Here is a 21386-nt window from a genome sequence, read left to right on the forward strand (position 1 = left end):
TGCTATTTTGCACAATATCACAGGTTAGTTTATGGTTACTGGTAACAACAATGTAACTGGAAGTAAACAATGTAACTACAATCCTCACTAACATCAACACCAATACTGTACAACTGAAAATGCATAATAAACAGGAAAAGAATCCAACAAAGGATGATTGACACGTCGACGGACAAATAATAACACGGTGTGTGAAACCAATAACCAATCACCTTTATGAAGAACGGCGGGATTTCCTGTATGTGACGTAAATACTCAACACTGGAGGCCCCACCCTTTGTGTTACCTACCGCCCGTCAATCAAAATAGAAAAAAATTCTGACAGTTATCACCTATTTCTACGCGTATACAATCACTTTAATTTGCGGATCATGTCCGGTGGCTTGTGACTATCAGGACTCTCCGTTTTACGACAAGTCACGCAATGACTGGTATGTAATATCTATCTTGTTCCTCACCCACGTAAGCTAACAAGCTACCACAGGCATCCTCTGGCTAAATTAGCTTGCTAGCAGGCTTGTAGGGTTGCTTGTTGGTGATATTGCTAATCATCGCTGGCTAAGTTAGCAATAGTAGCGTTAGCTAACTGTGCGCTCGTTAGCTTAGCTAACAAGGTTAGCTTCTTTAGGACAGATCACTAGTCAGCTCTCCTTAACCTAATATGTGCTACATCGCTGTTTTTTGTGGAGTTTGGTGCAGTTGGTAGCGGTGGTGGTGATTTCATTGTAAGCTAGTTTACTGACGTTACAATAACATTACAGATGTTAGTCATCTGTGTGAGTACCAGGTTTGTTTAGCTAACATTAGCTTCGGCTATTCCCACTCTTAGCTATATGCTTTTTACTACACAGCCCCAGAACAGCCGATGAAACCGTTGGATATGGCTGCCTTGGACGTGGACAGCAGTCAAAGCGACTTTCTGCAGCAGGAGGAAGGCAGGGGCAATCAGGTAAGATTTCGCTCTCGGGATTATGACTCTCATTATACGTCGTTGCTGCGTTTCCAGAAAGTGAGTGCTTGCTGAAGTTCACATATTCCAAACTTGGAGGGGGGTATTGTACCCTGATTTGAACCTCTCAGGCAACACATGTCTCTGGCTGCTTACAAATCCCGCCTCCTTAGTTAGGATTGAAGTGACAGACTGCAGCCAGACCTAAACGTTACCTGGGTGTTATCCTAGGTGCTGCCTGGGGGGCTCAACACAGGACAAGAAAGTCCTTTTAACCTCCAAACTTCAGACTTTGCTCTTTGGCAATGAGTCACATTGTCTATGTGGCCCCAGACTAATGGCCACCCACTTTCTTCCTTTTAAACTCGCCTGTTGTGGGTAGGACACTCAGCCATCACCCCTCGACCTGCTAGCAACCACCTGCACTAAGGTTGGGTCACCGTCGTCAGAGGTGGACAGAGGTGCTGCCGCTGATGTGGTAAGTCAGCACCTCTGCTAGATCTGACACAGCTACAGCAGAAATAAAGCCTTCAATCACAGCAGAGCAACATTGGGGGTGGGAGTATTACTTAGCTTGCACTTCATGGAATTATAGCCACTGCATCAAAACAGGAGGATATCTCAATGCTACAACTGGAATGTTTTTTACCAGTTTAACTACTGAAACAGACTCAGTAAGGACACTCATATCCTTCTGGTAATGTGACAGGTTATTTAATAGACCACATTAACCAGGGCTAAACCCAGTGGCAACTATAACTTATATTTTGATTGCAAATACAGTTCTGACTGGAAGTACAGTGTAACTAGACCTTCCATATTTGATGTAGTTTACGCAGCTGGCAGCTAATGCTCTAATGCTTCAAGCTTAATATGTTGTGCGCTCTGATAACACAGCAACATCTAACATAAACCACAAGTGCATCAAGGAAGATTAAGCTTTTTAACCACTCAAGATAAATTAATGTAGGTCAAGATGTAGTTTGACTGTTTCTGTTGTTAGATTTGATTTTGCTTTTGTGCTTATTGATGAGGTTGTTTATCAGCGGCCGCGTGGGTATATGTTGTAGTTGATGCTCAAAAAACCAGCTGAATCTGGATTTTAAGATCTTGTTATCATCAAATTAGACCAAAACACTGCTGAGAATCTACCAATCCGACAAAAGACATAAAGTAAAGTGCACCGCTTAAAGGCTTTCACTTTAAAGCAGCTGCAAGAACTTATTTATAGTAAATTAACACTTAATTACAGCTGTGGTAGCATTGCAAAGTAGAGTATAAGTATGAGAAGGCTGTGAGGCTTCTGTCTGGCTGTACCTGTTTGATACAGTCGACACAAACTCTGGTGTGTTTGCCCATTTGCTCAGATTCATTTTGGCTGATAAGAATGCTGCCATTTAAAGTCCCGTATGGATCAAACAAATGAATCAGGACTGCCTGAAAAGGTAGCACTGACCACCAGAGAAGATAAATAAAATCTTCAAGTGCCGTTAGGTGTGGCTGAAGTTGCTGTCGGCTATAAAATGTCCATCATGCAGGATGACAGGCCACCGACATTGTCTAATGTATGAGTCACCTGTCAGACTTCAGTTGTGACTTCAGGGTTACAACTCTTGATTTGGCGCAAATCAAGGTTCAAGGTTCAACTTAATTGTCATACGATAAAGGATTGCACAATGAAATGCAGTGGTTGCCCCCTCCACGCTATTATACACAGAAACAGATTTCAGATGTTTGAATTAGAGTAGAATAAAACAATAACAGAAATAAGATGCAGGCAACAATAGATCTTTGTTTTGTTTGTTTTGGACCAAGGTAACCATACTACAGGTGTGAACACAGCCATAGATACTAAGAGCAGGAACATACACGTGAAATTTCTTTCCCACTCGGCCTCTATCGCTCTGCCTCTCCATGTTTCTCACGCTGATTGTTTGAACTGCGAGCACCATTTTTTTCCTTCAAAATATTGGGCTGTGTACAAACTCTAGAAAATAATTTCATGTAAATTTTAAAAAGCAGGTTATAACTAGACTTTTGAGTAACTGTTTTACATTGCTTGAGATAATTCATTAACAGCAGGTGCCTAATACATTTTTTAATGTCAATCATTTCCTTTCGCAGACATCAGATCCATCTACGCATCTTACTGGGACTGATAAATGGGAGGTGTTAACCCCCACAACATCGGCAAAGGATGAATGTGGAATGATACAGATCCAAAGTCAAGGAATATTAACGTCAAATGGACAGTATGTTCTTCCTCTCCAGAACTTACAGAGTCAGCCAATCTTTGTGACGTCGGGAACGGACACCTCCTCTGCCAATTCAGTGCCTAACATTCAGTACCAAGTAATTCCTCAGATTCAGACAGCAGATGGACAGCTGACCTTCTCCACGTCCGGCGTGGATGGAGCGACTCTGACTCAGGATGCCACGGGGCAGATTCAGATCTTACCTGATGGTAGCCAGAGTCTCAGTGTGACATCAACTGCAAACATCCTTAATAACAACCAGAACCTCATGTCACAGACTGGTAATGTCCAGCAGATCCAGGGGGTTTCTATTGGCAGCTCCACCTTCAACAACCAGGGTCAGGTTGTTACTAATGTGCCTGTGGGTTTGCCTGGGAACATTACTTTTGTTCCTATTAACAGTGTGGACTTGGACTCCCTTGGCCTGTCTGGTGCTCAGACTATAGCAACAGGAGTCACTGCTGATGGCCAGCTAATTATGGCGAGTCAGCCCATGGATGGCTCAGAGAGTCTGGCGAGGACAGATAATCACCTCTCACAGACACTGCCAGTAAATGACTCTCATGCAAATCCTGAGATATTTGTGCCAACGTCTTCCTCTCAGCTCCACATTCCAGCACACGAATCAGGTCTGCTGACACAAGACACTTCATTGCCATCAGTGGCTGCAGAGCAAGCCGACTCAAGTTCTGGTCTCCAGGAGGGCTTCATCCAACAGAATCAGGAGCATAGCGTCCATGTGTCCTCAGCTCAGCCTATCATCCAGCTGCAGCAGGTGCCTATTCAGACCACCAACGGTCAGGTGGTCCAGTCAGTGGCGACAGGCGGGCAGAGCCTGCAAAACGTGCAGCTGATCAACCCGGGAACCTTCATCATCCAAGCCCAGACGGTCACGCCGTCCGGTCAGATACAGTGGCAGACCTTTCAGGTGCAGGGAGTGCAGAATCTGCAGAACCTGCAGCTGCCCACAACACCACCCCAGCAGATAACCCTGGCCCCAGTCCAGACCCTGTCACTGGGTTCCAATCCAGTCAGCATCAGCACAGGACAGATCCCCAACCTGCAGACCGTGACGGTCAACTCAGTGGCCCAACATGAAGGAGACACAGACAACCCTGCAGGTACAGTAGCTGTTTTTATCATCAGAATATATGTAGAAACAGTCTGTTCTTAAAGGCACTGTACACCCTTGGTAAACCCACAGGAGATTTCACTCCTCATCTCATGACTGTGTGGGCGTGTACAGACTGTACTTGATTGACATCTCCATGACCCTCCTGTTAGGTTGGTTTACCTTTTTAGGGTGGGACAAATTAGACCTGTATTATTCTTATAGCGTAGAGGTCTAATCAGCCAGAATAACTCACACTCACAACTCCTGTGAGGGTGTGCAGGGCCTTTAAAGGGTTCAAAGTCAAAATGATGTTTGTTATCACTTTGCTTGATTATTTTACATACTGTCATAACACTTAATTTTTAGGTTGTTGCATTTATATTTAAAATGCTAGCACTTTGACATCTTTCAAAATGGTACATTTTCAGAAAAAATACTTTTAAAATGCCATTCTATACTTAATTGCTGCATTTAGTACACTAATACAATAATGGTGGATGGAAGCTTGTTTGTGGTGCTCAAAGCAGACAGTGGACAGTAATAATTTTTATTTTTAATTTATCTTACCTTTTTTCCCCCCCAATAAATCAGTCAGTAGGCCCTTTTCACTGAAGACATTTTGACATGTCACAGTAGGAAAAGCGCAGGTGAAAATAATAAAATTAATAATGGCCGAATTCCATTTAGCTGCTTCAGTTTCAGGCTCCTGGTATTGTGCATATGGGCTATATTTTAGTTTATGATTGCTTATTTTGCCTGTCCAGCAGTCAAAAATCACATTTCTGATTTTACAACTATTTCAAATCAACAACGCTCTCATATTTTAGAAGCTGTATGCAGAAAAGGCTTGGTATTTTTTAGTTGATAATTCATCTAAACAATTGGAGTTTTCATTGTAAACAGTTTATTTACATTCAGTGTCCCAACAAAATACATTGTGTGTATCCTTAAAGCCACTTTGTGTTGAATTCGTATGTAAGTGTAGCTATCAAAACATTGTGATGGAAGTTTTTGATTGTAGCAAAGTCCTTCCATCCATTTTCTGCCACTCATGTGGGCCAAAAAGTCCACACGGTACGTTTTAATTATTAAAATTGTCATTAGTACATTATCTGCCAATCAACTAATTATTTTATCACTGTGCTTAATGTGGAGTTTTACTTGTGAAATGGGCTGCCATGCTGTCAGTCACACACAATAGTAAAGCAGCTCTCGCTGTGCAGGCTTTTTGGGAAGTTTCCCAGAGCTTTTATTGATATTAACGTACACATTAATTTCAGACATTCGGATAAAAGAAGAGCCAGACTCTGGAGAGTGGCAGCTGAGCACCGATTCCACCCTGAACACAAGTGATCTGTCCCACCTTCGCGTCAGGCTGGTGGATGAGGAGGATCAGCTGGGCCAGGAGGGCAAGAGGCTGCGCAGAGTGGCATGTACTTGCCCCAACTGTAAAGAGTCGGGCGGAAGGTGAGTAAGCCTGACTGGTGCTTTTCTCTCTGAATCTTCATACTCTGTACAGCTCTGCGTAAGAAATAAACATATCAGGACCCTAACTGCCCATACCTGTGTTTCTCAGAGGATCCAGCACAGGGAAGAAGAAGCAACACATCTGCCACATTGCCGGCTGTGGGAAAGTATATGGAAAGACGTCGCACCTGCGAGCACACCTGCGCTGGCATTCAGGGGAGCGACCTTTTGTTTGCAGCTGGATGTTCTGTGGGAAGAGGTTCACACGCAGCGACGAGCTGCAGAGACACAGGAGAACACACACAGGTGCCCTTCTCCTGCTCCCTTAGTGTTTGCACATCAAAAAAACATCAGTGAAATCAGTAAAATGTGTTAATTTGTGCCCTGCAAAGTGTGAGTCATGTAAGAAAGGACAGCGTTTGTCCCCCCTCTGGATTTACATGTGAAATGTCAGGTTAGGTTTGAAGACCATTGTGATAAACGCATCCAGATTTCACAGACGTGGTGGTAATTTTCCACTTCGGAGTAGGGTTTTAAACTGTTTGTTCTGCAGTCTAATTTGCAGAATCTGTTAACAGATAAGATTATATTACAAAAATGTTACAAGAGATGCAAGAGCTGTAGTTTTCAAGAGTTTAGCTTTTCAGTTTTATTTTCATCCCACGATTCTCCTTTTGAATCTGAAAATCTTGTAGCTCACCTAATCTGTTTTAATTTTATGTGATATTTCCCTGCAGTTGTCATCTGTCGTCACTGAAATACACAGCTTAACAGAATATGCAAGAAATAGTAATCTATGAGAAATCCAGTCAGCACAGCATAATGATATAAAGTGTCTCATGACATTTACTGCCAGGATAGACCTTTGATAGAGATATGACCACTTGGTCGTACTGTTGTTGAATTTATAAACCCTGGCCCTTTGGCTGAGAGAGGCTTCTCACAGTGCGGGCTAAAGTAGTATTTCATTACGCTGTCAGCTTCAAGCTCAGATATTAACAGTTAGTGTTCACAGTTAACTTTGCTATCTATTGAATAAGAATTTAGATTTCTGTGACAGTTCTGCCTTTTTATTTACATTACATCTCAATTTTCTGTAATTTTATTCATGAAACAAGCAAATTGAACTTGCTTAAACTTATCTCCTCACCTTTGAAACATATCCTCCAGATAGATGGCATGTTTGACCCTCGAAATGTATTCAGCGTCCAACTCTTTATCTTTCAAACTATATTTTCTCTCTGGCAGGAGAGAAGAAGTTTGTCTGCCCAGAATGTTCCAAGCGCTTCATGCGGAGCGACCACCTGGCGAAGCACATTAAAACTCATCAGAACAAAAAAGGCGTGAACTCTGGCAGCGCTGTGGTGGCCTCGATGGAATCCGCGGGGTCCTCAGACAGTATCATCACCACGGCAGGCGGGACCACCCTCATCCTCACCAACATCCAGCAGGGTTCCAGCAACGCCCAGGACATCCTGGCCAGCGCAGAGATCCCTCTCCAGCTTGTCACCGCGGTAGCGGCCAGCGAAGTCATGGAGTGATTTACACTCCACTTATGAACTTCTACAACCTCTCTCATACTGTATACTCCTACCTTCATTTTTATTCAAGTTTTGAAGAAAAACTAAAATTATAAATATATATATATATTTTAACACAGAAATAGTCAGTCCATGTCCATGCTCAGTTTTCACTGAGGAAAAACTAGTAGTGGAGACTAAAAGAAGATGAAGGTGGAAAAAGACATTGCAGTAAACACACAAGGAAATGCCTTATTTTGTACAATATTGTGTTGTTGGAAATGTAGGATGCCATTTTGTTTTGAATCGACTTATTTTTATGTTAATGTGTTTTTCACAGAAAATAATTGGTAAGTTGAGCAATTTTCTCCTCGCCTTTTTTTTGATGGTATATTCTTATGTCTTTGGTAAGCAAGGTTTGTTCCATATTCCTTTGAGCAAAGACTAGGTCTCACAGCAGAGCTAATTTTATCCATCTGAAGTCATGTTATTGCTTACGTCCATGCAAATTTATTAATATCATGTGTTTTTTATATTATGCTTTCTTCTTTCAGTGTCCTCCTTGCAGTCAGTCTGCTTGCAAATTAGCGAGCCCTCCTCCATTTTCTTAAAACTTTGCTCACACCAACTACATTTTGCAGGTGAAAATCAAAACAATCAAAATTTTGTATTGTAATTCCTCTTGAACATAAACTGTTGATATGATACATATTATTTGCTTATTAAATATTTTGACTGAACAGCTATTTATATTGGGCTTTACTTAGAAAATGCATTTGTGATATTGAAAGTCCAAAATATTTCAAATGGCTCCATTATATGTAATTCAAATGTGTTTTTGTAAAACCTTATTTGGAGGACTCCAAAACAAAAAAAAAACGTGCATTGTAATATGAAGAAAAAAAGCCATTTTCCTGGAGGTAATTGCCAAATTTGACAACAAACTCAGGGTGACTTGTGACTGTGTGATGTAAGTAGAGTAAATCACCCCTGTAGCTTCTCGGGCCGTGGTGGGGTGTTGTGAAGAAATGTTATTTGATGGACCAAAAGCTGAGGTGAATTAAGCTGTCACCATGTTACCTATGTTCATCAAATCCTACCCTGTTCATGTTATAGAAGCAGCTTTGCAGAATTCTTCACCGGTATCTTGCTCCATCAGTCCTATCACGCAGCTGAAACATCAGTGTATTACTGAAAGCGGTACTCTTTGTAACAGCACTACTCTCATCACTTTCATCTTGTTGATCCTTTTTGTATAAAAAATGTTTTGTATACTTCTCAAGAAACTGTCCTTTATATTCATTGTCAGTAAATGTACATTGTTTCTCTCTTTGATACCTTTTCTTTAACTGTGTGTTGCATTTCCCTGTTCCATGTTATGTTTTATTGTTTTATCTCTGAGCCCCCTCCCCCCCTACAGTTGTTTAATTGAATACGCATACACACTGAACAGTGAATTATGGTGGCATATATGATTTGTTTTTGTTATATTTTTTTGTGACATAATGCAAATTATGTGATGTGATCATTTTTCCTAACATGGAGCCGTTGTCCTCTTCAGGAGATTATACTTTACCCTCTGAGTCAGATAGTGAGATGCTATTGAAACATTCAAAGAGCGTCTTTATATTATGTACTAAACACTGAAGGTTTATTCTCACTCAAAAATCTTCTGTATAAATATGTCAATATAACATCAATATAAACCTTTCTGTTACACTTGAATTTCCTTTGATTTTTTTCTTGATTTAATTTGTTTTAATGTATCAAGGTCGCACAGTGTCTGCTTTCTGAGGGCAGCTTGATATTTTATAGTAAAAGGACTAAACATAGGACAAGTTCAAATTTTTCATTGTACGTGAAACCTTTTGTTTTGTGTCTTTTCGAAGACTTGCCATCCAGCAAGAGGGTTCACTCTCCCCCCTTGGCTCACACTCTGGGTTAGTAGTCCAGTAGATGTCACTACAGCCAAGGGAGCCAGACGAGAGCTGTGTTTGACCCCTTGACCTTCCCGATGTAGCGCTGCTAAGATTAAGACAGAAGTCACAGAGGCCAACAGGAGGTGCGGACCCTCAATTAACCACAAGTTAATGTCACACAGAAATGCTGCTGGAGAACAAAGTACTGTCTCGTGACTTTGAACAAACCCCACAGAGGCATGAGAGGTAACAGCTTCTGGTTGTATGACCTGGATTCATGTATATTTGAGTGAATGATCAGGAAAGCCTTTATAATAATCTGCTTTGTCTTGTTTCTGACTTTAAAGTGTGCAAACAGTTTCCTGTCACTATCATTTGCCAGAAATAGTGATCATTTCTTAATGTTTAGGTATATTAACCTGATATTACCAGCCCACAGCGGCACACACGCTGCATCACTATCTGTACCTCTTACACTAAATGGGACATTTTACTAATTAGGTACTGTTGCTATTTTTTCTTTGATATTGGACTCAAGACGGCAGCATAAGGGAGTTAAAATGTGTTATAGCCTACCTGGTTTTAGTGCCTGTGAACATAATTAAAATGGTAGTCTATGAAAAGCTTTATCTGGTAAATCAGAGTGAAAAGCACATGCTTTTTGAGTCTTAGTCATTTTGCTGAAAACGAGTCAGGAAATGTGGTCCTTAACGTAAGAAAGGACTCGTCGTTCCTTTCATTTGCATAATTTAATGAATCCAATTCATTGTAATGCAATACCAAGTGCACCAGGAACACAGAATGACAGTTTGAGTTAATGAAATGTGTTAACGGTATCATCATTTACTTGTATGTTAATTAGTCCAATTAATTTCCCCTGCTCGGTAATCTGAATATTGTAATAATCTTTGCTCCCCTGCAGGAATGAAATCTATGATACACAGACCTCTGGGACGATCTGCGTGGAGAATCGTGCTTTTTTTCCAGTTGAAACGTGTGGCAGATTTGACGAACGTGAGTGCCTTGAAATATTTTTTGAATATTGTTTTCCAGAGGTTGTGTGTTTGGTCTGCCTTCAGCTTTTGTGATGCAAATCCACACCCACAGTTGGAAATGTATTGAGAAACGGAGGGGCGATTGTCCGGCGCCAGAGGCAGCATAACTTTGTCTCGCTTGACAAAGTGCCATTGCCTCGTAACAAGAAGAGGCATGGCTCTTCTGGCCGTTGCCGATAAAAGCTGCCATCAGTGGGCGATTCCTCCCCGGCAGCTCGGCAGGTTGAAGGAACGAAAAGAGATCGGGCGGCTGCTGAGCGTGACACTGTCCACATTTCAGCTGACCACCTGGATTGGAGGCCAACTTTGTCAACAAGCTGTTCCAGCTCGTCTATTAGTGTACTTCCACGTGTATGTCAGCACTGGCCTGTGACAGAATGAGCAGCCCAGTTAATGAATCTGGAGAGGTAGCTTCAGTAGGTGGTATTATATTATTATTATTATAAGAAACAGCGACACTAATGCAAGACAAGTAAAGCTTCTTGTGGCTTTGATTTGTTTGGGCAAACATGTCATTACTGCACACACTCAGTTCCTCGTAGTTACAGATGTAGTTTGAACATTATGTGGAGAGAATCTTGCAAAAGAGGAGTGAGACACAATTCAACTTGAGTCTTAATTTGCAGAGTAAAAGGAAAGCTTTCGTCAGCAATGCGGCTTCAGTATGGTTTTTTATTTGTGAGAGACAGGTATCATTTCAAACAAGTTGTTTGTGTGTTTTGTATTGTAACAAATAGCTTTCTATCTTCTTGCTGAGTTTGAATAGCGGTGTAATTGTACGCGGTGCTCAACTTCTCTTCCAATTCATGTGCAAAATGCATAAATACAATAACTGCAGAGGGAGAGAAACACTGTAATCATGCAATAACGTTTCCAACTGTATGTGTGATAGAATTCGAAATGCTATTGGGACTATGGGTCTAAACCATTGGGAGGTAATGTGAACTGTTGGCAGAAATGACTTATTTCATTATACTGTCCCAAATATACAAAATACTTCAGCAAGAGGGCCGCTTCTTCCCTATCCCTGTCCAATTTTAACTGTTTTCCCCAGTTGTTGAAGGATAGGCCTGCAATTTTGTGAAGTGACTATTATTTGCCTTTCTCAAGGAATCAACAACTTGAAAGTACAGTGCAATGAATTGTTGGGGGGTTCTGCAGCTGCATTTATTTACAATATGTCTCTTCTGTGAAGCATCTCACAGAATTTAGAGCATAAAGCCTTTATTTAATGTCCTCTTGGATGTGAACTAGCCTCTTCATAAGTGAAAAGCACTTACCATCCTGCTTAATAGTTTGTTTACAGCAGGGTACTAATGGTGTGCTTCTCTTAAACCATTAGGACATTTGAAACAACACAAAAAAAGTGTCCCGTGTTTCTACATTCCTGACACATTCTTGCCCTTGATCAACTGCAGAAGGCAGACAATAGCGCAGATCATTTTCCCCAGGCAGGGAAACACAGCATGGATCAACTCAATAACCTGATATTCCCTGTCTACTGAGTGTGGCCAATTTAGCAGAAGGTCAGCGCCTTTTTTTTTTATTCCAGAGACAATTTGGTGACCTCCCTCTGGAGCCCCAGCAGGACCAGCGGAGACAAACAGAATTGTCGAGCTGCAAAGTGCTTGTGTTGACATTGCGTTTAGGTGTGGACTTCTCAAGGTGAACAGATACCTGGTGTTGGACAGGGGGGCTATTATGCAAACCTGATAGCCACGGCCAGAAGTCGCACGCTTGTGGATATAGTTTTGGCAATTATTTTAGCGTGTCAGGTTGGATGTTTAAATTTAAAGATGTACACTTGGTAGAAAAGTATGGTGCAAGTGTGACTGCAAATCATCTTCCATCATCCTTTTATACACCGAGGTGCCATTCACAGCTTCAAATTAAACACTCTTGTTTCAGGGAAATTATGGTCTGACTCTATGTTCAATTTCAGGAGGGTGGAATTCAGATTTGATCAATCTTTGCTTCTTTTATTGTAAAATTTCTCTTTCCTGCTGTTCTGCATTTACTGTATGTAATCCAGGTCCAACTGTGAAAATTGAATGGGCAACAATGAGACACCTCCATCAAATTTCCCACATTATGTTGTTTGATGGACCCAATGTTTTCTTTGTACTCAAACACAGTATGTGTCTGTTTTTAGTGAAGAGACAATTGCATAAGATGATGTTGAGATCTATGAGAAGATTAGGAGGAATCATTTTAAGCCGTTCCTCACAGCAGTCATATAGTTTTCCCTCTGTACGAAATAACTCTTTGTCTTTATTGTGCACCTCAAGGTGAAACGGGACAACAGCTTCAACTTCCTTGGACACTAGTCGAGGGAAAAAAAAAATGCAAGTGTGTGCTCAATATTTTGTTTTGGTGACAAGAGCTGGCCTTCGGTGTTATTCAGCCCATTGAAAGCGATTTCAGATATGGAAGGAGACGTTTTGTATCTGAAAAATGTACATTAAATGGTGTCAACAGCATCCCGGAGGTCAGAGTAGAGTCCCCATGGAGACTGAATCTGGCTGCTGCGCTCGAAGACTCGACACCCCCCTGAGTGGCGGCTCTGTGATGGCTCTCAGTTTCTCTCGTCATGTCCCTGGCAGCTTTGACACAGGTAATATGCATGCAGGCTGACAGTGCCTGGGATGTGAGGCAGAGACAATGATGTACATATCATTTTCCTCCCTGACTGATTGAAGACTGTAATCTGTGCTGGACTTTCTCTCTGATTACACACGTCTCAGGCAGCAAAACAAGGACTCTGAGCTGCCACTGGGCACTGGACTCATCCAGGGCTTTCAGCCTTCAAGAGGACTGAAGTCCGCCTTTAAGGTGAGCTCAATTTTCGTCCCATTTACACTATTGTTACAAGTGTCGGATAGAATGCATCTGGTAGATAGTGGTCAAACAGTGGCTGTCTGAAGATGACACCGGAACAGAGATGTTTCTGGCACCCAAGGTCATCCTATTCCCATCTCTGGTACTGTCACAAATGTGTACAGCTCTTGTAAAGGCGCTCACAAAGGGAGAAACAACATCATGAATTTTACATTCAGCTGCGTTGTGCTCTGTGCTTACAAAAGTGTCTCCTGCAGCTCAACAGGCCAATACTAAACCTGTCCAACAAGATCACGCAGACAGAGAACATGTTGCTATAATACTCCATTGTTCTCTGTACAAAGGAAGTGTTCCACTGCGTTAATAATATCGCAAACCAGTATTTCAAGGGTTTATTTTATTTGCATGTCATGTTAGCAAACAGCGCCTGCAGATGTTTAACATGCTCTTAACCTGCCTAACCTTGTGAGGTCTTTATGTAAAACCTTAGAGATTTCTCTGTTGACAATAGGTCAATCCTTTACAGAAGTTACCTAGCACATTACAAGGTTGGTCTCGGGGGAGAAGTAATGGGTTCTGGGCAATTGACCAACCTGCCATGCTTTACTGCACCTGCACTGAGTTAGAGCTGTCATCATTACCACTTCCTCTAACGTTCCCCCACAGCAACCCAGACACTCCCACTTACAGCGATATTTCACTTTGGTGGAACATTTTCACTTTTTATCATGCATCCTCTCCGTACACGAGTGGAGGCAGTCTACCTTTAAGATTTGAAGCAGTACGGTAACCTCTAACAGGCCTTTGGGGTCCGCACTAAAACATAACGTTTCCAAAATAGCTTCCAGTCACCAGCTATGATTCTGATTTCAACTTTTCAGACTGAGAACCATGCTTGCCCAAAGTCTTGAATCTTGAAGATAAAAGGTTGTAAAAGGTGTCTACCCACATTTTCTCTGTGTCAAAATATGAAGAATATCAGGTCAGTCGCTTGAATGGCATTTATCCTCTATTTTAGTTGAGCTATTCAAAATGATTGCAAGATTGTACAGTGTGAAAATAATCATTAGGCAGTTCTGTAAGAGAAAAAAAAGATGCTTGAATGGTTCATTAAAATGAATCAAAAAAGGAACAAGCTTCTACATTAGTTAATCAAGACTTGCTGTTAGGAAGCACCTTCAACTTAATTGTATTTTTTTTTTCATTTTCTTTCTTTTTCATCAGTACAGTCCTTTAGAAACTGCTGTGCATTTAAATGAGTGCAGCCACGCTACAATCTGGTCTAATTAACATTTTCAACAAACTTTTTGTGCTTTAACACATTATTAAGACCGATGTGGACGAGGTTCAGCAGCATCACCCTGAACAAACAACTGAAGAGACTTCTCACATCTGCTTCCCTTAAATAATCTCACCACAAGGTCCATTTAGTAGCTGCTCTCGAGCTTCCCATCATATCACATGATTTTCATCAGCAGACAGAGTTGTCATAGAAATGCCACAAAGAATAGAGGAATTTGAGAATTAAATCTGTATGCTGACTATTAGTAATTCTCACGCATTATGTATTTTGCCTGTTTTCCCCTTAGTGCAATTATCCAAGCAAATGTTTAGCTTTCAGGCTTTTTAAAGGACAAATATCAGACATTATCGAGGCCTCAGCACAGCGAGCCTGCCGCAACTTCGCTCTGACTTGCAGATGTTTTTCCCTCAGTTTTCACTTCCTCCTCCCACACATGTCTTATATCTGTATTTGCCGGATCCAAAACGACCAGCTTTGAAAATGAAGGAGAGGAACTTTACATTGTGCCAGAAAAAGGAATGGAAATTACGGGCAGTGTCAGATAATTGAGCTTGTCGTAAGAGACATGTTAATAACAGACAGAGATGCAGAAGACTTGTCACTCCGTACCCTGGGTGACAGACTCTCTCTGCTGTTGATGAGCTGTTTTAGAGGGGAAATTGTTCTACGCAAACACCATCGTTATTACAAGCTGGCAAGCTGCTCGCTTGTGTACCCAATTCTGCTTGAACTGACAGAATCCAATTGACCGGCACATATTCATGCACTTTATTTTCTTTATTCTCACCAACAATGCAGATAATTACTGCACCAAGTAAAACTGAAAATAGAATTTCACTGTGTCCCAGAAAACAATGCCAGAGCTGTCTCAGCAACATGTCTGCTGAAATTGCTGTGACTGGGAGACCTACTGTAAGACAAGCAGCAATCCAATATTACTTGTCAACTTAAAAACCTACTGAAACCATATTGGCATTCTCTTCTTTTATAAAGTAGAGTGAAATAACTTAACAGAAATAACATTTCTTCATGTTGTCATTGTCTGCAGCAAAGCAAGGCCACGTGCAAAGCTTTATTCAACAGAGCACTTGGAGCTTTATCAGCGCAGTTTCTGTTGTGTTATGACCCAAACTGTTTTGGTGGGCCTCTGTGTATTCCACCGGCGTAAGCGTGTCTGAGGTCTGAGACGGTGAAATCAGCGTGAACATGAACAAAACTCTCCCAAAGTCTGAAATTACAGTATCAACATTTGAACTTGGGATGTCACCAGTAAGTGTAGCTTTGGGTTACTTATTAGACCAGCAATGGGGGCTTGATCATGTGTGCAGAATATCGTTTGACTTTTCAAACTCCAGTGAGAAGTATTTATTATGAATTGGTCACAAACTGGAACCTCTACGTTCACAAGAGGGCAATGTTCTGTGGGTCACCTACACATGAATAATTCACTATTGTCATTTGTCATGGAGGTTAATGTAAACAAGGCTTGTTCTCAGAGGAAGAATACAGGCATATTTTAATATAAACAAGCCATATTTAGGTAATGAAATTGCATTTTAAGAATTCATTGTTTCTTCCTGTAAAATCATCTCCTGATTAAGCTCACAAGCCTGTTTTACTTTAAATTGCATCAATTTGCATCAGTAAAATCAGGCTACGTGGCATCTTTACCACTGATGAAATTAAATTGTAATTTAATACATTATGTTTTAACCCAAAGTCAGGGTTGTTTGTCAGCAGTGAGTGTGGTTTTTATATTACAGCTGAATAAAGAGCAGGTTTTAGAGGGCTGGAAAACGTATATGGACATTACCCTGATAGGTTTAACTACTAAATGGGCTCATTCATCTACAAATGGCAAAACATAGATTTTGGATGTGGTTAAAAGGCACATTTACCTTAAATTTCATGTCTGTGTTCCCATCATTAATCCCCTTGGGAGTTAATGCGCTCAGCAGAGTAGCAAATGGGACGTTGTCTCTGATGCTTGTGCCTTCAGAGAATATCGCCCATGGTGGGACGGTAAAGTGTCTCCCAGGGACCAGACCACATCTGCTGGGTTCACGTCCCTCTGCAACCTCTAAAACAACTCATTAATAAGGATCTTGTCCTGAAGTCATGTCGGTGTGTCTTGTATTTTTTTTTACTTTAACTTTGTTGTGAGTCCCACTGTTTGGAGGATTTGTGGCTGTCATACTAATGTATAGGGACACTCTAGTGCCGCTGTCCAACAAGTCGTCCGTTATCTGAGGGAAATGTGTCCGTCCAGAGGTGAGGGCGGCTTTGTGCTCTCAACCAGGCCACCTCTCAGCCTTTGTGCCAGTAACAAGCTCAGCTCAGGCTCCAACGAAGCGAGAAATTGTAAACTCTCCGGAGAGGCCCAGTGGAGAGATAAGGGCTTAGTGTTTGCTGGCAATGTGCATGGGGATGAATCTGATACGGCCGAGTCCCACGCCAGAATGGGAGTGATGATACCTCCCCTTCTATGGAGAGTTATGTTTAATCCCCTTTGCCAGTGTATTCACTTGCAAATATTCCTGTCACCATTAATATGTATTAACATCCTTCACACGCTGTTCAATACAGATTTATCAGACTCTATTTTTCCTCTTGTGCTCGCCATCATCTGGCGCTCTTGAACCACAGCTTTTTATAAGGCGAATAGACCTGAATGTGCTGCTGATGTTCAAGCAGCGAACCTTTGCTTTACTGCAGGGTTCAATATAGACTCCACTGACAGCGTGCAGCTACAGCACACAGAGGAGACAAAATCCACATACTTTATTTGTGTAATTTAATTCAATTGTGAAGATTGTTTAAATATTGGAACATTTCTCTGTATTACCATAAATTGTTTGAATGGTATGATATGGTGTTAGCATTAGCAAAAATTGAGGAAGTGTTCCATGTGAATTAGAGGGTATTTAATATGCTCTTTTATTTATAGTTCCTTAAAAGTCTCAAAATGTACTAAATTCAGAATAACAAATAGCAGACATTAAAATACTAATTGTCTTTGTACTTGAACTCATCAGGTCTTAATTCCAACATAAACATATCAAAAATGTTTGATATTTTCACTTAATAATCAGAAGTTTTTATAGTTTATAAAGCCCTAATGTCTACCTTTACATGGATCCTAACATACACTTATTTTATACTTACCTGCTATGCATCTCTTTTTCAGTTTCAGATAAACTCTCTTTATCCTTACCCATCTTATTGTTCCTGCAGAGTAAAATCGGATGAAACATTCCTGCATGATTTGCCCAAAAAATAAGTGTAGAATTTCTCCACGATTAGTCTTAAAAAGCTTTTAAAAGTATTAAATCTTATTCTCTGATATCTGCAGACAGCTTGTGTAGGGCTCGCCACCTCCTGTCACAGTTAATTTAGATTTAAATGAGGAACCTGTCACTGCTGATATTTGATTCTCTTTTAATTTGAATGTAATTCTGAATTACAGTACGGGATATAATCTAACAAGATAAAGATCGTGGGATAGGATTTGTGTGAGATTTTGTCTGTGTTTGTGGGTCTAATCCAGACAAAGCCCTGAGAAGCTCATTACAGCCTGGTGAGGCCTTAAGCCTGTGCTGCCTGCATTAAAGCAGCCAAGAACTGTCTGTCAGCTTCCTGGCAGAGCCCAAATCAAGCTGTCAATTACTGGACGTGTTTATGGAAATTACATGTTTGTTAACATGCTGGAAAAATGTGCTCTCGGCTCAAGCAGCATGTGTTCGGAGAAACAATTTTGCTCGGAAATCACCTTTCAAATGGATGAAGGTGATCCTCATCAGATCACAGACACGAGAGGCATTTTAACTCTCCCCGTCCTGATACGTGTGAGGAAAATCCCAGACAGAAAGAGCCACAACTAACAATCAAAGGTGGAGCCCGTGTATGATGCTATGTTTTTGTTTATTAAGTCATTTTCACTCAGTCTTGGCTGTTGTTCAATCTCCTTTGTTACACTTAAAGATGCAAAAGCACAGGTTTGGTAACTAATGCAGCAGTGAAAAGAGAGGCTTTGTTTGAGCTGGAACAATAACTCCAACATCTGACATCCGGCTGTACAAAGTAAACATTACATCAAACAAATTTTAGTAAATACGCAAAAGGTGAATTAGCCACTAGAGGGAGCAACATGCTCTGATTTCTAATCAAGAATATCAAATTAATAATGTATGCAGAGCATTTCCATTTTCACTTTCCGTGTATCGACGTCTTGCAGTGTCAAATGCTTACAGCTTCTTTTAAAGTATAGCTTCATTTTAAATAGATTCCTAACAATGCCGTGTAAAATTGAAGCTCCCTCTACCATTCAGTGTAATGTCTCCGATGAGATGTTTATGTCAATTTCCCTGTTGATTTTCTCTCGCATAAAGGCCTTGATTTCAGCCTCCCAATGATCATGAAATTGAGCCAATCGACATGCATGTCTCAGATGTCTGTTCGAGCTCATCTTAGACAAGGTAATTTTGTCAGAGCAATTACCATTGTAATGTATTCCAAAGTCAGGGCATTTTCTGCTGCTTAGGTGAGCCGCTGACAGCATGTTTTGATTTTTAAGCAATTGTGCTTTTCACTCCCGAGATCACGCCAAGGTCTGCATTTCTCCCTATGTAACAACCCGCCATGATTCCATTATTTCACATTAACATCTAATTACCTCACTCAGACCCGCAGCTATATTGAAAAGCCACTGCGAGTTCTGGGGTTTGACAAAGCTGTAAGTAAAGATGGGTTGGGGGGTTGGTGCGTGTTTATGAAGAAGAAACTCCAACTGTAAGACATACCCAATTCCCAGTGGACCTGTATTACCTGTCAGGGATGATGACAATGCCCTGGAGAATGTCACTGTGCAGTGAAACTGTCATCACACAATTACTCTCACCATTACTGGCCCTACATCTCCATGTAATGGCTGTGACACACTTTACAATTCAGATTGTATTCTCAGTCATTGGCACTTAAATGCTGCACTCCGTTTTATGAAAAGATAAAGATCTGTGTAATCTGCCAGAGCTCAACCATCCCTTGAAAGCTTGTCAGGCGGCATTTTGTCGTTCACAAGAAGTTGTCATACCCCGTAGCATCTCCCTTTGTTGGGCTGGTGAAAGTGTCTTTTTGAGTGCACTATTGTGTGCTTGTTGATATGTGCTTGCCTATAGAGTCAGACTGTGTTTTGGTCCAGTTATCTGTTTGAGTCATCACAAGAGGAACGTGAAGTGTGGTATATTGTACAGAGTTCAGCTGTGACTACAGAGCAGCACAGAGCATCAGAAGATCCTGTAGTCATGGATCATCAAATTAGAATCCAAACATAGTGCTTGTTTTGTTGTGTTTTGGCTGCCGTGTTCAGTATGCCGCGATCTCCTGTTTAGGTTTAAACTTTCACCCTGGATAATTGCAGCTTTAACAATACAGCTGGAGATATTCTATATTTTTGTTATTGCCAACAAATCCCATGAAAAGAGTTAGACCAAGTAGCAATACTTTGTGGCACTTTGCCCATTTGTTAGGGTTAGGGTCATCCTGCTGATGTAAAAATGGCTTAAGTTAAAATTTTTTTTAAAGGATAAATAGTTTCCTAAAATGGCTGGGCACTGTAGTTTTCAGCAAGCGTTACTCAAACAGGTGCAATAAGTGTATTTTTGGGGGACTATTTTTAGTTGCGGATTAATACACATTTGGTGCTCCAGTGAGTATTTACACCAGCAGGATGATGTAAAATTAACTCAAAGTAAACTACAGTGCCCACGTTCATGGTAATGAAGCACTTATTTCGAGGGATAAGCTACATATATCAAACTTTACATGGTACTTTAGTATTTCAGACTTTAGCTACACCGACGATACTTGTCCGACGACAGACCTTTATTGTCCCACAAGAGGACATTGTTTTGCAGTAAGGCCACATAAGAACATAAACACAATAAAAACTCAATAAGATAATTGAAGACATTAAAAGTGCAATGACTCTTCATGCAGTATAGACTATAGAAAAAGCTTATTTTGATAAAAGCAAAGAAACACTGCAGCAATAACAACAGGGTTAAGATAAAGTGCCAGCCTGTTCAGGCTCAGTTTATGGTGCTGTACTATATTAGAATATAGAGCACCGCACATCACCACCTTGACAATGCAGTGGATTCTCGTATTTAAATTCCCATACGGACAAAGCAGCGAGACAGCCAGGGCTGATTTTGTGGTGGATCTGTAAAATAACAACATCGGCTCTCTGTCAACATTAAAAACATTGAAATACATAGAACATAGAAAACACAGTCTTTGTTGCCCTTTCTTGTGTAGAAGGATCAACTCATTGTTTGATTTGGTCCTTTCATGGGATTTGTTGATGATAAGACAAACATAGATTATCACCAGCCCTGGGAACAGTCCAACTGCACCACCAACTGCAAAAAGCCAAACCGCCAGCCTGTGTGTGATAGCAGATTGAGTTTAACAAGCCAGATGGGTTGTAATTGTCTGATCAATCCAATGTTTGTGAGCTTTTATGCCTTTTATTATGGTTTGTTTTCCTTACGTGCTATTCCCTCTGCTGCTTTGCCTTCCCATGGGGAGGGTCTGTGTCAAAAACACTCTCAGGATGTTGAGTCACATTGTGTGCTGTCTGAGTTGGGCAGCACCCCCCATGAAAATGACTGGAGCAGCATTATCTTCCACGCCTGTCGGGCATGCCGCTGCAGTTTTACTGTTCACCTTTTCAGAGCGGTTGTCTGGCACAGCGCTATATGATTAAGGCTGCACTGCTTTCCTCTGTGCAGAGGTTAGTGAAGGCTTTCTTCTCCACGGTTCTAAGGAGTAAAAAATTAATTTAGACATTTGGAAATGTCATTTGCATCTGCTCAACTATTTGAATTCTCTTAGCTTTTTAGAACTTGCAGGGATCAACCTTTTGCTGTTTTTCCTCACTTTGCGTTAAGATGCACCCGAATCATC

The 21386-nt window shown here is 41.0% G+C and overlaps 1 protein-coding gene across 2 annotated transcripts; it reads left to right on the forward strand.

Annotated features, from left to right (window-relative positions):
- Positions 1-398: 398 nt before the first annotated feature.
- Positions 399-7326, forward strand: sp3a (sp3a transcription factor). Of its 2 annotated transcripts, XM_070914648.1 has the most exons (7): positions 399-431; positions 852-949; positions 1332-1427; positions 3074-4325; positions 5599-5785; positions 5895-6091; positions 7034-7326. In XM_070914648.1, exons 1-7 carry the CDS (start codon positions 425-427, stop codon positions 7324-7326), a joined length of 2130 nt encoding a protein of 709 aa, XP_070770749.1. In that variant the 5' UTR covers positions 399-424. The 2 variants fall into 2 exon arrangements, with proteins under 2 accessions (XP_070770749.1, XP_070770750.1); XM_070914649.1 differs by lacking the exon at positions 1332-1427.
- The last annotated feature ends 14060 nt before the right edge of the window (positions 7327-21386 follow it).

The sequence above is a fragment of the Enoplosus armatus genome, chromosome 11, assembly GCF_043641665.1.
Source record: "Enoplosus armatus isolate fEnoArm2 chromosome 11, fEnoArm2.hap1, whole genome shotgun sequence".
NCBI classification, from domain to species: domain Eukaryota; kingdom Metazoa; phylum Chordata; class Actinopteri; order Centrarchiformes; family Enoplosidae; genus Enoplosus; species Enoplosus armatus.